The sequence below is a fragment of the Cololabis saira genome, chromosome 6 (genome assembly GCF_033807715.1).
Source record: "Cololabis saira isolate AMF1-May2022 chromosome 6, fColSai1.1, whole genome shotgun sequence".
NCBI lineage: Eukaryota > Metazoa > Chordata > Actinopteri > Beloniformes > Belonidae > Cololabis > Cololabis saira.
In genome coordinates this window covers 3,697,154-3,715,714 of record NC_084592.1, presented here as the reverse complement: position 1 = coordinate 3,715,714, position 18,561 = coordinate 3,697,154, and the positions used below count along the sequence as shown (strand labels likewise).

The 18,561-nt window shown below is 44.2% G+C and overlaps 1 protein-coding gene across 1 annotated transcript; it reads left to right on the top strand.

The window, feature by feature from the left end:
* Positions 1 to 14,901: 14,901 nt before the first annotated feature.
* On the top strand, positions 14,902 to 17,645 carry LOC133445698 (frizzled-5-like). Its single transcript, XM_061723057.1, has one exon. It carries the CDS (start codon positions 14,912 to 14,914, stop codon positions 16,685 to 16,687), a length of 1,776 nt encoding a protein of 591 aa, XP_061579041.1. The 5' UTR covers positions 14,902 to 14,911; the 3' UTR covers positions 16,688 to 17,645.
* The last annotated feature ends 916 nt before the right edge of the window (positions 17,646 to 18,561 follow it).

Sequence of the window (18,561 nt, the reverse complement as noted above, 5' to 3'; positions counted from 1 at the left end):
GTCCGTCGAAGTTTTGTTCTGTTATTTGTCTTGTGTCACTGTCTCTGCACTGTATGGTGTTGTAAGTTTCTACTTTTTACCTGCAAACAAATCTACCTTCAGGTATCAATAAAGTACCTTACCTTTCCTCCATGAAGACCTCGCCAACCTGCTCTCAATGTGGTTCTGGGTCCAGGGTCACAAATAGGGTCAACAACTCCCTGTAAAATAAATAAGGGACACCTCATGGACCAGATTGCCTTCACCTTTCCTGGCGGGGTGAATTTTTTTATTGATGACACGGTGTGGGACCTTAAGCCTGATTTACGGTTCTGCGTTAAATCGACGTGTACCCTACGCCGTAGGCTCTGCGTTGGTGAAACGCGGAACCATAAATCAGCCTTTAGTTACCTGAAGAGGGAACGGGTCACCTCGTCTTCACACTAACTCACACAGGAAGATTTAATTGAATTCTAAACAGTTACACCACAGTAATTTACTCCCATTCCTTCTTTTTTTTAGCCCCTTTTTTTGCGAGTGAAACGATTTTTTAACTATTCGACTCAAACCTGAATTGAATTAGATGCATATTTTTGAATGTCATGAACACATGGAAAAAAAGCAATTCACTTTAATACAAAATAACAAAATCAACTCAATAAATTAAGTATCTTTCTTAAACAGAAACCTGTCCTGCTTAACTTAAAATTGTATAAATGAATATTTAAAAAATAGAAAGAAAGCAGAACATCCATCCTGTAATATTGCACATTTTTAGTGCAATAACCAAAGTGCAAACAGAAAGTGTAGAAAACTTGTAAACATATTTGTGCCTCAAAGGCCATGTCTGTAGCTACAGTTGGAGTAAAACCAAAGATACTCTATACAGTTTATTGAACGTCTCTGGTAAAACACAATAACTTATCAACTCAACAGCTCAATGCCATTTTCCATTGGCATTTTATGACTATTTTTTGACTCTCACAGTAATACGGAAAAGTAAAGTAAAGTAAAGTGCGTCCCTTTTCAGCTCAATACGGGGCGTACTTTAGTTTAGAAATACGGGAAGATTCCGTTTTTCAAGGGACGGTTGGAAACACTAGTCACAAATGAGCTGCTAAAGGAGTTGTGGGTTTGGTGACATGACGAACGCCACCGTGTCAGTTTGTCGTTTGTGAGCTGATGATGAGGGGGAGACAGATCTGTGGGAGTGAAGGTGCATGTGGACCGGCCTAGGTCAACATGGACTCTGTCTGCAGGAGCAACGGGCCCACGGACCCGGCCGGGTTCTGTCTGCAGGAGCAACGGCTCACGGACCCGACCGGGTTCTGTTGGGCTGCAAATCGAAGCTGAGTGTTGACCACGCTTAATTGTCATCGCCAATTAGTGCATTGTGGGACGGCCACAATAGCTCAACTGTAGCGAGCAGAACGGAGTCCTTTGTGCTTCTCCAGTGGCCTGCGAGCTCGTCAGGACTCATTTAAGGCCCCGGCGATGACGGGGCAGAAATGCCAACGTAAGTGAAAACAAAGGACAGTTTAAGGAGGAAAGAGAAGAGGAGGGAAGAGAAAGCGTGGAGGAAGGTGGAGGGGGACAACGGTCACAGAGGAGGGAAGAAGTGGCCTCCACACACACACACACACACACACACGGTGCTGCACAGAGCTGGCAGGGCCCCAGTGATCCCAGTGTTCCCAGTGATCCCAGTGACCTGCTTGTTCAGAGCTTTCAGCAGCTCTTACACCAGCAGCTTGTGTTTCGCTTTTCATCGCTGAAAAACTTCCTCACTGCACTTGAACACATATGCACTTTTCTTTACGAGATATTTTCCTCAGAAGGAAATGTTCCTGAGCACTTTAGGACACACTTTGCTACAAACTCTCCATTTCATTCTCACTCAACTCGGCAGGCCCTCGCCCTCGCCTAAATGTCTGGAATCTAGAAGACCATTTATTTTAGGTATAGAGGTGTCAAAGTCTGGAATAGTTGGTACCAGATTGCAAACAATTGTAGGTCCCTATCCATCTTCAAAAGTCACTCAAGAGAACATTTAATTCAACAGTGTAGCCAAGAAAGCTCTTGCTTTTCCCACTGTTAATGTTTCTTTTGTACTTCATATTCTGTGTTGCCACTTGTTCAGCATAATATTCATATTTTCATGATCATGTCTTTATAGGTCAACAGTCATTTTTATTTTCATTCATGTTCTGCATACAATTTTTATGATTGTATTCATTTTTATGATTTATGATATTATTTTTTATTTTATTTTATATTTTGTATCCTCATAACTATATTGTTAAATGTTATTAGGTGGCTGCTCCTCATAAGCCTACTGGCTTGCTCGCTCCTCCCTGCACAGTTTATTTTAACTGCACTTATTTGTGTGATGTTATTTTTAATGTATGTGCTAAATAAAAGCTAAAAACTAAACTAAACACAACCCAAGCCTGAAATCACAGCTTCATTTACAAAGTTATACAGTTTACTTTAGTGTCACAACTTGGAGCCAGAAATATACAATAAATCACAGCTATGTCATTTCACTATTCACTATTCACTTTTAAGTTAAAGCCCCATAAGACTGGAACAACTTACCCATTAATATAAGAAAACCTAATTAATTACACCTTTTAAAAACTCACTATATTCCAACCTCAACAAACCATGTACAGGATTGTCTCAGAAAATTAGAATATTGTGATAAAGTTCTTTATTTTCTGTAATGCAATTAAAAAAACAAAAATGTCATCCATTCTGGATTCATTACAAATCAACTGAAATATTGCAAGCCTTTTATTATTTTAATATTGCTGATTATGGCTTACAGTTTAAGATTAAGATTCCCAGAATATTCTAATTTTTTGAGATAGGATATTTGAGTTTGTAAGCCATGATCAGCAATATTAAAATAATAAAAGGCTTGCAATACTTCAGTTGATTTGTAATGAATCCAGAATGTATGACATTTTTGCATTACAGAAAATAAAGGTGTTGTGTTGTATGTTTTTTGTTGGACCCCCTCGAAAACGAGATGATTCATCTCAAGGGGCTATCCATTAATAAATTTACTTTCTATATTTTTTCAATGAATCTACTATATTTCAATGTTTAAAGATAAATAAATATGCTATGATTCCCACTGGTGTCCCCGTTAGAACCCTCCTGCAGAACCATGGCTGTAGTCAGACGTTAGTGGAGCTGATGGGAGGAGGCGGAGCCACACGTCGCTATGACAACAGACCTGAAGTTTGTTCTCGGTGACAAATCACTTCATTCAAACAAGTCCGTGCGTGTTTTCCTGCAGCGCTGACATCGACGTGGGAGGGAGAGCGTGATCTTCAGAAGTTTGAAAGTATGCAGTGAAGGTGTGTTCAGATCAAACACCAGCCCAGTGTATTTGCTCCATGATTGCATTAAGTCAACAGAGCCAGGGCTGGAAACGTCAGTTAGGAAACCAATGGTTGATTGATTAAATCTGTGACTTTCATATCCTCTGCAGCGCAGACCTCCAGCAGTAACAGTCCCAGCTCACGTGTCCCGCTCTGCAGACCGTCTCTATGCTTTTATCAAACTAAACTTCTTTTTTTAAAGCTGTTTAGTTCTTCTTCTTGGAAGTGGGTCATATGGAGAACAACAGGCTGGGGATCAGAGATGCATGATGGGAAAGGATGACCCTTAACCCACTCACTTTTCAGCATCTAAAATCACTCACATTTAAAGGTGACATATATATATATATATATATATATATATATATATATATATATATTTCTAAAAGTAAATAAAATGTCTGTGGTTTAGAGCAGGGGTCTTCAACCTTTTTTAGCCCAGGGACCCTTGGATGAGAGAAAAACAGAGCAGGGACCCCCTGGAATTCTTATTTTTAATGTGTCAAGTTTAAAGCCTGGTTTATAATAACTTTTGAATGTGTTTTATTCTGCTTATATCACCTTATTAACCAGTTCCTGACTGGGTTATTAGCTACATGTGTTTACTGTTGATGAAACTTTGGCCTCGTCAGACGTGGAAGGAGTAACGTTAGGCCGAGCTGTAACGTTGTTGTATAAATATGTATATATGTGTATATATGTGTATATACTGTACATTGTATTTATTTCACTGCATAAGCACTTCTGGTTAGAACTGCATTCCGTTGCCATGAACTTTTGACATGTGCAATAAAGTTGAATCTAATCTAATCTAATCTAACGTTACAATCTCCAGCTTTAGGCTTCATTATTGTCACAGATTTATCCATCAGGTCTAACTGGTGTTAAATATGAAATAGCCAATTCAATTTCGCAAAACAAATAAAGTTGATATTAGTCACATGACTCACGTCATTGGAATCATTTATGTAGTTGTAGACTAAATAGTTATTGTCAAAACTAGATTATTTTCACCTGTTAATGGACAATCATATGTATATATATATATATATATATATATATATATATATATATATATATATATATATATATATATATATATATATACATATATATATATATATATACATATATATATATATATATATACATATATATATATATATATATATATATATATATATATATATATATATATATATATATATATGTGTGTGTGTTTTTTTAACTCTCACAAACTAAAATTGCCTTTATTTCTTTTTAAGTTGGAGGACCCCCTGCATTCCTCTGCGGCCCCCCTCGGGGTCGCGGACCCTTGGTTGAAGAGCCCTGATTTAGAGGATTTATTTGGTTGTGTGATGTTCTTCCCAAATCAAAAACATTCATTACACAACCGTGTCAGTGAAAACACTCGCTGGGCTGTTCATATCTGCAGGTTCCTGAGACTTTACTTTGAGTCAAAGTATCTATCCTCATGTCATCTTTTATTCACCCAACTTCCCATTGTACATGATTTGTCATTTATCAGAGGGGAGTTGTCTGATTTCAGAAGCTGTAAGCTCCAAGTAAGTGAATGAATGAATGAATTAGTAGACTCTAGTATTTGGCAAATTATGTTTAAAGCTCATAAAAAAAACTTTACCAATCAACATTCAGAAAAGATTTAGAAAAAGAGAAAGCAAGTATAACTTAAAAGGAACAGAGATTTAAAAAAAAAAACAAGATTCAGGACTAAATTGATGGAACGTTGTGTTTCTGTGAAAGGAATCAGTTTATGGAACAATCTGAATAAAGAAAACAAAGAATCCAAATCAAACATTACATTCAAAAGAACAATTAAAGCCTGTATGTTAAGTAAATATAATGAAATATGTTAGTTTAGTTTAATTGACATACCCATAGACGGCGGTAATTTTATTTTATTTTAGTTTTTTATTTACTTAGTTGTTTTTAAAATTTTAAAATTTTGTGAATTTATTTCTTGGGAAAAAGGGGCAGATTAGATAAGATTCTTCTTCTTTCTGATCCCTTTTCATTCACAATTTATGAATTGAATTGAATTGTTTGTTTTATTTTTGAATGAAATAAAGAATAAAAATGAAATGAAAATGAAAAGTGTCGGATGCAAACGTGGTGAAATGTAAAAATCCACAACACAAGATGTGCTCAGACTGCTGTGGAATGAGTGATGTTGACAGGTTGAAAACGTCTGACCCAAGTCTGCTGAAACAATAACAACACATCCCTTTAAGGAGGAAATAATACATTCCAGTCAATATAAAGCCAGTGTTGTGCATTTGCTGTTGATTGTGGGTTTTCTGCTTCAGTCGTGTTCCAGAGCATTGAAGGATAAAGTAGCTCTTGAATTGCAGATATTGAAGCAGAGACCCCAACTTCCCCCCAACATTTACGTGACTGTAACCAGTACTCGAGTTGTAAAAAACAATCAGGGGGGATGGTGGATTTGATCATATGGGGACAGATAATTTGTGCTGATTACAAATAATATAATATATTACAAATAATAGCAGTGACCAAAACAGCTGCAGAAATACTGCAGGAATGACATAGCAGCAGTTAAATGCAGCCTTCTGTAAGCTTTAAATATCCACTGGGCTTACATCAAATACATCAAAACACAACAATAAAAAACACTTTTCTGAACTTATCAATATGACTCTGTCCTTCACAGGATAAGTAAAATGGATCACTGCAAAAACTCTAAATCTTAACAACAATATTTGTCTTATTTCTAGTTAAAATGTCTCATTTTAGTAAAAAATATCTCATTACACTTAAAACAAGACTCATCACTGGAAAAAACAACAATTTTCACCTGTTTCAAGTAGATTTTCACTTGAAATAAGTAGAAAAATCTGCCAGTGGGACGAGATTTATCTTCTCATTACAAGCAAAAAAATCTTGTTCCACTGGCAGATTTTTCTACTTATTTCAAGTGAAAATGTACTTGAAACAGGTGAAAATTGTCAAATAAGTAATTTTTCTGGTGATGACTCTAAATGTTGAAATAGCAGTAAAACCACATTCATTGATGAAATGACATAAGGGATGGAAAGGGGGGATGGCAGTTTTACAGGGGGGATGATTTGGCCCGTTTTTATTTCAGGGGGGATGCCGTCCCCCCTCATCCCCCCTCATCCCCCCTCATCCCCCCTCATCCTCCTCAACTCCAGTACTGACTGTAACAGTTCTGGACCAGTTCAGTCCTCACGCTGCACCAGCCGGTTAGTTCACTGTTTACCTTCAGTTAAGCTTCACCACTCATGCAAACTTTACATTCTTTGCAAAGATGTTCAAGCTAATTACTGTGATTTATAGAATTCTGTTTTTCACCAACTCTTTAGAAAACACATAAAGAATCCCACATCAGCATGACCTGTGGATCTATGACAGCCCTTATTTGAAAATAATGAGGCAATCCAGAATGATCCCCGAGGGTACGGTGACTGGGCTGAGGGGAAGGACTGGACTAGCTCCAGTTAGGACGGGTGTGTGTCTGTGTGTGTCCAGCCAATCACAGGTCCTCATTTACTCTCACAAGCCCGGCACCTGGCTGGAGAAAAACCCCCTCCAGTAAGCGGATGTGCAGACATGGGTGTGTAGGTGCAGAGAAGATACGGCCACGCTTTCCGCACAACTCCTCACTGTTTGCTTTGTAGCAGAGTAACCTCAGCCCAACAAAGCCTCTCCTGGCTGATACGCTGAGCACACACACCCTCACTAGGAAAACACACACGCCTGTTGAGACCTTTGTCCCCACACACCACTTTATGATCTTTATGATCTTTGTCCCACGTGGCTCCGTAACGCAGCCAGAGGACAGTCGGTAGATCATTCGCCAGAGAAAGCAGTTTCTCTTCCATTAGTTGGAATTGAAAAGCATTATAATTAAAAGTACCTGACTCACACTGACTCACACACACACACCCAGTTTTAGTGTGTGTGTGTAGACGTAGGGCAGGCCTGTGGCGGAGCGCCGAGGGAGGAGCCGTGGTCATGAGGAAGTGAGGAGCAGCAGAAGAGCGTGCTGGAGCCTACAGGCCTCACCAGACCAGTAGGTGTAACAGGTGGGTTTCAGGTGGAAGTGGGACCACATCACATCCTTATGGCCCGTTCTGTCTGGCCATGGTTTGATGATTTGATTTGATTTGAAGATTTTATTTCGAACATGCAGACCTCACGGATCCACCAACATGTTCCAAACGGAGTAGGAATGAAGTAAACACTTAGTCCTACCCCTGAATCTACATACATTCTTACATATAACTAGAGTTTCAATAAACTTACTTATAAAACACACATAACCAAACACCCCTACTTTAATAACTGTTCTATATAGTGATATAATACTAAATTATATGTATATATAAATATAGCCAAAAACAAAACCAATCAAAGCAAACTAAAGAAAACAAAACAAACTCCCAGCATTTAGTTGTGCTACAATTCAATTCAATTCAATTAAATTCAATTCAATTCAATTCAATTCAATTCAATTCAATTCAATTCAATTCAGTTCAATTCAATTCTATTTGTATAGCGTCTAATACTGCAAAAGTTGTCTCTAGATGTTTTCCAGAGAACAATAAACATAAACCCCGGAGCAATTATTACATAAACAGTGGCAAGAAAAACTCCCCTTTAGGAGGAAGAAACCTGGACCAGGACCTGGATCATAAGGGGGGACCCTCCTGCCGACTATGTATGTATGTAATAATAGAAGTAATTATAATATCATTACTTTACTATAATACTACAATATAATAGAGAACAATAGACAGCAATGATATAACAATATACTAGAATAACTATATAAGAGTAGATATGCTATATATACTGGTTCATATATTTATCCCCAATTATATCCATAAAAATATTGGTAAAGGACAGGAGTCTCCATGACATGTGCATATGAGGACATTGTGATCTGCAGTGAGAGGAGGAAGCAGGGGGAAGAGAAATCTGGAGAGGCGGAGAAATGTGCTAGAGGGAGGAAAAATGGAGGTTACAGATTGTGTCTTTCTGTAGTACAAGCAAACAAGTGAAGCTGTGAGGATACAAGGAACAGGGGTGTAGAAGGTAAGTAAAGCAATAGGACGTTTGGAAAAGAGGTGAAGAAGAGACTGAAAGCAGGGTGGAGTGGATAAAGAGGAGAGTGGGTGATGAGAATGGACAGAGACAAAGACAAAGAGGTTTGATTGAAATGGTTTGGACACGTAAAGACGAGGGATTTGGATACACTGGTAGAAGGATGGGAGGGAGCTGCCTGGCAGGAGGAAAGAGGGAAGATCCTCTGGATGTGGGGAAAGAGGAGATGCAGTCGCTTGGTCAGTTTTTCAACTCTGTTTGGTTGGGTTTGTGCTTTACCTGAACCCTGATGATGGGTGAACCTCGTCAGGCCGGCCACTTCCAGCCAAACAGCAGTGCCATCTCAACCCTTAAGAAACTCATCATTTAATGGATTTCTGATGCATCTGATACGAGAGTAACATCAATATTAATGAACAGAATGACCTTACATGATCAATTACCTGTCCATCTGTGGAACGATTTCAACCTTCAAATGGTTCTGGTTCAAGAGAATTTACTGAAGATGGAGAGAATACTTTGAAAACCTGATGAAGGAGGAAAATGAAAGAGAACAAAGGGTGGAAGAAGTGAGCATTGTGGATCTGGAGGTAGCAAAGTGTGAAGGGAAGAGAGCAGTGAAGGGGACGGTGAGTTGAACCCGATGAGTGAGAGGACGCCTGAAGGGTGGAGAAGGGTTCTGCTGCTGCTGCGTTGGAGGAACCACGGAGACGGGCAGAGCTGTGGCCACGACACACCAGTAAAGCTGAGACAGCAGAGGTGGATGTAGGTGCGGCGGAAGACAGGGATCAGGTGGAGGAGGCATGCTCTGGTTGGCAGCAGCAACGCAGCGCACGTGTGAATGAAGGCTGAGTCATGGTTCTGCGTCAAAACGACGCTGTGCCTACGGCGTGTGGTACGCGTCGACGCAGACCACACGCCGTCACTGACGTGCACCTTCCAAAAAGTGTAACTACGCGTCGAAGCGACGCAGAACAACCGCAGACGGAGAGGGCTGTGATTGGTTCGCTTGGTAGCAACGCATTTCCAGTTTCTGGTTTGAAGCAGTCGTGAACTTTCAGCGCTCTTTTCTTCGTGTATGTGTGATTCTTTTTGTTTTGTTTTTTTGCAGAATAGTTGTCCTTATCTCTTTGATTCACTGTGACCGGAAAAAGTCGGATAAACCATTCAGGAAAAGATCGCTAAATAGCGGTCACGGGGGGTACTGCACCGTGGAGAAATGGAGTGACGGAGAAGTCCGAAGGGTTCACGACGGCGTCGCGGTGACGGCGTAGGCACGCCGTTGATTTGACGCGGAACCATAAATCCGCCTTGAGAGGGAGCCACGCTGAGCACCGAGGTGCAGGGAGCAGAGGATTTAAGAATCAACAGTCCAGAGCAACGGAGAACGAGGAAAAGAAGTGAAGTGGCGTGTGAAGGCAGAGGGGAACGAGTGAAAAGAGTGTCCGAGGTATGAAAGAAAGGTGTAGAAGATGGTGGTGAGAGCCGTGTGTTTCAGAGGCGTCTCTGAGGGGAGACAGGAGCAGAGGAAGTGTTGAGCTTCTCTCTGAGGGGGAGACAGGAGCAGAGGAAGTGTTGAGCTTCTCTCTGAGGGGAGACAGGAGCAGAGGAAGTGTTGAGCTTCTCTCTGAGGGGAGACAGGAGCAGAGGAAGTGTTGAGCTTCTCTCTCAGGGGGAGACAGGAGCAGAGGAAGTGTTGAGCTTCTCTCTGAGGGGAGACAGGAGCAGGGGAAGTGTTGAGCTTCTCTCAGGGGGAGACAGGAGCAGGGGAAGTGTTGAACTTCTCTCTGAGGGGAGACAGGAGCAGAGGAAGTGTTGAGCTTCTCTCTGAGGGGAGACAGGAGCAGAGGAAGTGTTGAGCTTCTCTCTGAGGGGAGACAGGAGCAGGGGAAGTGTTGAGCTTCTCTCTCAGGGGGAAATAGGAGCAGAGGAAGTGTTGAGCTTCTCTCTGAGGGGGAGACAGGAGAAGGGGAAGTGTTGAGCTTCTCTCTCAGGGGGAGACAGGAGCAGAGGAAGTGTTGAGCTTCTCTCTGAGGGGAGACAGGAGCAGAGGAAGTGTTGAGCTTCTCTCTGAGGGGAGACAGGAGCAGAGGAAGTGTTGAGCTTCTCTCTGAGGGGGAGACAGGAGCAGAGGAAGTGTTGAGCTTCTCTCTCAGGGGGAGACAGGAGCAGAGGAAGTGTTGAGCTTCTCTCTGAGGGGAGACAGGAGCAGAGGAAGTGTTGAGCTTCTCTCTAAGGGGGAGACAGGAGCAGAGGAAGTGTTGAGCTTCTCTCTGAGGGGAGACAGGAGCAGAGGAAGTGTTGAGCTTCTCTCTGAGGGGAGACAGGAGCAGAGGAAGTGTTGAGCTTCTCTCTGAGGGGAGACAGGAGCAGAGGAAGTGTTGAGCTTCTCTCTGAGGGGAGACAGGAGCAGAGGAAGTGTTGAGCTTCTCTCTGAGGGGGAGACAGGAGCAGAGGAAGTGTTGAGCTTCTCTCAGGGGGAGACAGGAGCAGAGGAAGTGTTGAGCTTCTCTCTGAGGGGAGACGGGAGCAGAGGAAGTGTTGAGCTTCTCTCTGAGGGGAGACAGGAGCAGAGGAAGTGTTGAGCTTCTCTCTGAGGGGGAGACAGGAGCAGAGGAAGTGTTGAGCTTCTCTCTGAGGGGAGACAGGAGCAGGGGAAGTGTTGAGCTTCTCTCTCAGGGGGAGACAGGAGCAGAGGAAGTGTTGAGCTTCTCTCTGAGGGGAGACAGGAGCAGAGGAAGTGTTGAGCTTCTCTCTGAGGGGGAGACAGGAGCAGAGGAAGTGTTGAGCTTCTCTCTGAGGGGAGACAGGAGCAGGGGAAGTGTTGAACTTCTCTCTGAGTAACCAGGATCAGGGAGGATGGGAGGATGGGAGGATGGGAGGATGGGGAGGTTAGAGACGCTAGTGGGGACACCTGAGGAAGAGCAGAGAGGAGGAGGACATGACTTCAGAACCTGCCTGAGGAGTGGAGCACAAGTTATGGACATAATATGAAGCTGTTTGTGTGTGTCTGTGTGATCTAATGGCGCTTTTCCACTAGAACCTACTCAGCCCGACTCACCTCAGTTTGGTTCTTTTCCACCAAGGGTCTAACGTGTCGAGTAGATACTTTTCTGTAACTATTCTACCGAGGTTCTAAGCTGCTGAGTCAGCTGTATCTGACATCATCACAGTACAGGACACCGATTGGTCGGGGGGTTGGAGTCAGACGTCTGAGTCAGGAGGAGGAAATCAGAGAAAGAGACTCTGACGGATTCTTGTTCATTTTATTCAACCAGCAACGGCAGCAAAAGTCTGTTTCATGATCCAACTCTGAGGTGCAGATGTTCATAAACCTGGTGCTGAGGAGAGAATTAAAAAGATCTAGACGGAGATAAGGAACGACCAAATCTACCAGGAACTCTGTCTCTTCATAGCTGCTCACGGCTCCAGCTGACTTTTCAACTAAAAAAAAAATTAAAAAGCGTTGCTGCTTGAAGTTTCTCTCACTCTCATTTTTTAACTTGGTATCAAACACAAGCCACAGATCCAGCAGCACATCTATCATCTCCTCCAGGTTCTACATCTTTAGTGTTGTTGTCTTCTTTATTTAGATACACAATCAAATACGTCACAGCAGCTTCTCCAACCTCCTACTTCTCTGGATGCTGAATTGTTATGGAAAAGAAGGCAGAGTTGAGTTGAGCTGAGTAGGTGCTGGTGGAAAAGCGTCATAATACCTGAGTCTGGTGCTGACCTTTACCTTGTAATGCAGGACAGGAAGTCATAAATACAAACCACTGATGCATTCAGGTGCTGCAGGAAATTAGAAGTCATCCAAGCTCGAAGTCTCTTGTCAACACGAGGATGAAGTCCCCTTTAAGGCATTAGGCTTCATGCAGCCGCAAAATAAGAAGGAAAGAAAAAACAGTCAGTGTTTAAAGACCAACATGTGTGGGTCCTGCTCAAAATATGTTTGTAAGTGGCAAATCCAGATTAAGACCGAGTTTGAAGGATTATAGCTGAGACCAAAGGTTGGAGGGAATTGCAGAATTTAAAGAAGCAGTGAGGTTTTATTTAACTTAATGCATAAAAAGTTACTGATAGACACTTTCACACTGAAGTAAAACAACAAATGTTTTTTTAGCAGCAAAATACACTGAAATCATCCATTTCATGATTCACCCACAAGTTTCTTTTAAGGTGATTTTTTATTTGCATTATACTATCAATAAATTGATGCCTGTGTGTGACCTAAAATAAACACACACACACACACACACACACACACACACACACACACACACACACACACACACACGCATATGCGTCTGTTATACTTGAAAATATGTTAGACATTTACCTGAACTATAGTAAATTGACAATTTCCTGACTTTAAGTCTTCCAAAGTTATAAAACAGCATAAATCAAACAAAAAACCTCAGTGATGCAAATAGAATATGGGTTCGTATTCAACTTTAGTTTGATAATGATTTGCAATAAATAAACTGTCACATTGGACAGAGCAAGATCCCTGTATTTTCTGCTGTTATGTACTGTACACATTATTTAAATGTGTGCATCATTTTGATCTGTTTCATTGATCTGTGAATGTTTGTCATTGTCCCTTTACTTGTGTTTTTTTAAACAATATTTTTATTATTTTTTCACTTTTACAAGTAAAGGATGGATACATAATACGATCCACAGAAATAACAAGCAAAACAGGCAAACAAACAGAATAAAAAAACAAAACTAAAACAGCAGCTCAGATCCATATAGATAATACCGCTGGTTACAGTAAAAATTTACAGAATGACCAGTCAAATCCTGCACCATATTAGAGACATCACGCTCTACATAGTTAAAGTAGAGCTCCAAAACTTTATAGAATCGGTCTGTTTTTGAATGTAATTTACATGTAAGGTTCTCTAATGGCACCAGATCAAACACCGCTCTTTAACAGCCTTTAACAGTTGGTACTTTTTCATTGATCCACTGCAATAAAATATTCTTCCTCGCTGCATAAATAAGAATACAAAACAGCCTCCGATTATGATGATGAAGTAGTTTATTGGGTTGATCAGTTTCCATTGATAAATACATTGCATTTCCTTTCCTTTTGTAGGAAAGAAATAATAAAAAAAGAAGTAAGGAATAAACCGACCAAAAGGTGTAGCTGAAGCCTAAGATTATTGTGCCGACCCTTTTTAACTTTTAAACTTCATAGTACTACTACTGTACTAATACAACAAGGACAAACAATCTACAACAACAACAACAAAAAAACAGCAAAGTAAACACACATGCAAAACAAGAAGGAAGACAAATGTAAATATGAAAATCAAGTAAAAAAACAAACAGAAGACGGATCTCAGAAAAATTATGTTTGGATGTTAAGTGTTGTGCTCAATACAATAAATACAGGGCCCATCTCCAGTTTTAAACCCAATATCTTTTCTATTTCAGATAACACATTAGACCAATACACCTGCAGTTTACAACATGAGCAAAAACAATGAGTTAGGTACTAATTTATATCCTGCATTTAAGGCACATGTGTGGGTGAGAGAGTAGGACTGGAGTGATGTGCATTCTGTGTATAATTTCTAACTGTATTGCTTGGACGCGATTGCAAACTGAAATTGAATAATAAATCCTTGTTTAGGGAACCCGGAATACTCGAGTCCCTGATCTTCCCACTCCCCCCCTTCCCCCCTCCCAGTTAGGGAGAGCGCTCCTAAGTGGGTGCTGACATTTCCTGCGGGCCGTGAACGCAGCAGCAGCAGCGCTGTGAAGGTGCAGAGAACAGCGGACTTTACTCCGTCAGCCCGCGGGCAGCACACACAAGCGGCTCCGCAGCTCCGCGTCTACAACTTTCTCAGCAAGTCTCTGGCGATTGTTGCTCATCTTCTCTGGCCCCGCACCCAGCAGAGAGAAATCAGGGAAGCCTCTCTCACAGAATCAGGGGACCCTCGCGGAGCCCCGGAGCCCCGGAGCGCACCGAGCGCACGGAGCGCACGGAGGAACGGACCACAGGAGACGCGTGAGGTTGATTATCCGGGCTGGACTTCTGCTCCGCTTTGCTCCACATTTCCACTGACTGCTTCAGATTCAGGGTCCTTCCCTTGGACAGCTTTGGGCCCCCGAGGAGCCCCCGAGGAGCCCCGACCATGCTGGATTCTGGTCGTGGAGCTGCTGGACGCGCTGGTTCCTGCGGATGTGATGGTCCTCTGTGCAGCCCTGCTCCATGAGTGACAGCAGGGCCGGAGCTGCAGGAGCCCCAGGAGCCCCAGGAGCCTCAGGAGCCCCAGGAGCCCCAGGAGCCCCAGGAGCCCCAGGAGCCTCAGGAGCTGGTTCCCTCCACAGTCCCCCCCCCAATAGGAACTGGTCCCCGGAGCGTCCAGGATCTTCCAGCCGTCGACTGTGAGTAAGGGACGTTTACTTCTCCCATGGCACCAGCAGTGAGGCCCCCACGGCCCCTGCTGGGGGGGCCCCTGGGGCCCCTGCTGCTGCTGCTGCTGCTGCTGCTGCTGCTCTGCGGCCCCCAGCGGGCCGGCGCAGCCTCCAAGGAGCTGGTGTGCGAGCCCATCACCGTGCCCATGTGCAAGAGCATCGGCTACAACCTGACCTACATGCCCAACCAGTTCAACCACGACACGCAGGAGGAGGTGGGGCTGGAGGTGCACCAGTTCTGGCCCCTGGTGCGCATCCGCTGCTCCCCGGACCTGCTCTTCTTCCTGTGCAGCATGTACACGCCGCTGTGCCTGCCGGACTACCGCAAGCCCATCCCGCCGTGCCGCTCGGTGTGCGAGCGGGCCAAGCGCGGCTGCTCCCCCCTCATGAGCCAGTACGGCTTCGAGTGGCCGGAGCGGATGAGCTGCGAGCGGCTGCCCCAGGCGGGCGACGAGCAGGTGTGCATGGACCAGAACAGCAGCGAGACCACCACCCTGGCCCCGCCCTTCCCCAAGTCCACCCCCAGGGTCCGGAGCCGGCCCCCCAGCGCCCCGCAGTGCGACGGGGAGTGCCGCTGCCGGGAGCCCCTGGTCCCCATCCGGCGGGAGTCCCAGGCCCTGTACGGCCGGGTCAGCACCGGCCCGCTGCCCAACTGCGCCCAGCCCTGCCACCTGGCCTACTTCTCCCCCGAGGAGCGGGCCTTCACCAGCTTCTGGGTGGGGCTGTGGTCGCTGCTGTGCTTCGCCTCCACCCTCACCACCGTGGCCACCTTCCTCATCGACATGGAGCGCTTCAAGTACCCGGAGAGGCCCATCATCTTCCTGGCCGCCTGCTACCTGTTCGTGTCGCTGGGCTACATCATCCGGCTGGTGGCGGGCCACGAGCGGGTGGCGTGCGGCGCCGCCCCCGGCGGTGGAGCCACTAACGGCGGCCAGCTGCACGTCCTCTACGACGCCACCGGCCCCGCACTCTGCACCCTGGTCTTCCTGCTCATCTACTTCTTCGGCATGGCCAGCTCCATCTGGTGGGTGGTGCTGTCCTTCACCTGGTTCCTGGCGGCGGGGATGAAGTGGGGCAGCGAGGCCATCGCCGGATACTCGCAGTACTTCCACCTGGCCGCCTGGCTGCTGCCCAGCGTCAAGTCCATCGTGGTGCTGGCGCTCAGCTCGGTGGACGGCGACCCGGTGGCCGGGATCTGCTACGTGGGGAACCAGAGCCTGGAGAACCTGCGGGGGTTCGTGTTGGCGCCCCTGGTGGTCTACCTCTTCACCGGCTCCCTGTTCCTGCTGGCCGGGTTCGTGTCCCTGTTCCGCATCCGCAGCATCATCAAGCAGGGCGGCACCAAGACGGACAAGCTGGAGCGGCTGATGATCCGCATCGGGCTGTTCACCGTGCTGTACACGGTGCCGGCCACCGTGGTGGTGGCCTGCCTGGTGTACGAGCAGCACCGCCGGCCCGGCTGGGAGCGGGCGCTGGCCTGCTCCTGCCCGGCCGAGCGCCAGGGCCAGCGCGGCCAGGGCCCGGACTACGCCGTCTTCATGCTCAAGTACTTCATGTACCTGGTGGTGGGCATCACGTCCGGGGTCTGGATCTGGTCCGGGAAGACCGTGGAGTCCTGGAGGAGTTTTGTGGCGCGGTGCTGCCCCTGCTGGCCGCACAAGGCCGCCGCGCCGCCCTCCATGTACAGCGAGGCCAGCACGGCGCTGACGGGACACACGGGGACCGGCCTGACGTCAGGGATGTATCACAAAGCTCCTCCGTCACACATATGAGCCCGCTGGGACAGAAACTCTGCATGCTGCCCTGAAGAGCTCCAACAAAAACCACCACCATGAACATAATGGATTAAAATATTCCGATCATGAAAGGGAATTGCAAATAAAATCAGAATGTCATGTTTACGGCTAGATGAGCAGAACTGCAGCTCCATCAGACCTGATTATCTGGGTACGTAACGGATCCCTCCAGCCAATCTGAGCACTGAGAGAGAAAAATCCTATTTATTGATGTATATAGTGTTCATGTTTGTTGTAAAGAAACTGCTGTGTTTAATTTGTAAAAACCACCGGTAAGTGGAAGACACCAGGGACACGAGTCCTGTCCGCCTGTTTGAGTCGTCTGTGTTGTGTAGAAAACTCTGAAGTTTTGCTCTCATTTTGGACGTTGGTTCCTTCAGTGTTGACGATGCCTTGGACCTGAGCGTGCAGCTCTGTGACGGGGCAGAGTGAGTCTTTACCCCCCTCTGCTGGCCCACGCTGGGACCGTCTCCACCGCGGGGACATGACCACGGATCTGACACGCTGTCCAACCTCTGGGCCAGCAGAGAAAAACACGGCTGGAAGATTCTCTTTTTAACTCTGTGATAGAAGTTGTGGTTTCCTGCCAAGAACTTGTGGAGCTCTGCTGATGTCACCACACTTTCAGCTTCAACAGTTATCTGCTTAATTTATATACTTAAAACCAGTACTCGAGTTGAGGGGGGATGAGGGGGGATGAGGGTGATGGCATCCTCCCCTGAAATAAAAACGGTCCAAATCATCCCCCCTGTAAAACTGTCATCCCTCCTTTCCATCCCTTATGTCATTTCATCAATGAATGTGGTTTTACTGCTATTTCAACATTTAGAGTCATCACCAGAAAAATAACTTATTTGACAATTTTCACCTGTTTCAAGTAAATTTTCACTTGAAATAAGTAGGAAAATCTGTCAGTGGAACAAGATTTATCTTCTCATTACAAGCAAAAAAATCTTGTTCCACTGGCAGATTTTTCTACTTATTTCAAGTGAAAATCTACTTGAAACAGGTGAAAATTGTTGTTTTTTCCAGTGATGAGTCTTGTTTTAAGTGTAATGAGATTTTTTTTACTAAAATGAGACATTTTAACTAGAAATAAGACAAATATTCTTGTTAAGATTGTGAGTTTTTGCAGTGATCCATGTTACTTATCCTGTGAAGGACAGAGTCATATTGATAAGTTCAGAAAAGTGTTTTTTATTGTTGTGTTTTGATGTATTTGATGTAAGCCCAGTGGATATTTAAAGCTTACAGAAGGCTGCATTTAACTGCTGCTATGTCATTCCTGCAGTATTTCTGCAGCTGTTTTGGTCACTGCTATTATTTGTAATATATTATATTATTTGTAATCAGCACAAATTATCTGTCCCCATATGATAAAATCCACCATCCCCCCTGATTTCTTTTTACAACTCGAGTACTGCTTAAAACTAATAAACAACCGTCAATAACTGACTCATTACAGGAACCTTTTTTTTAAACGGATTCTGAAATGTACGTTTTTTTGTTGTTTTTTTTTTAACTAAAATTTGTAATTGAGTGGTTGATTGGAAAAGTGATTTGAGGAACGTATCCTGGTTTCTGGTAAGATGTCGGGTATTCTTTTTTAAAAAAATACTGATTTGTAATTGGGGGGGGGGGGGGCTGCTCACTGAAGTGCTGCTGATTTAAAGGAGTGTATAATATATAATGTAATAATTTCCTGAAAGTGTAATAACGCCCTAAAATGTAATAAAATGTACACTTAACTCAATCTAAAATGTAATAAAACCCTATAATGTAATAACTTCACCAATAATGTAATAAAATATCCTGACTGATATTGTAATAACATTTTTACCGATAATGTA

Excerpts from the sequence above, each read along its gene's own strand:
- LOC133445698 (XM_061723057.1), top strand. The coding sequence starts at position 14,912 with ATGGCACCAGCAGTGAGGCCCCCACGGCCCCTGCTGGGGGGGCCCCTG.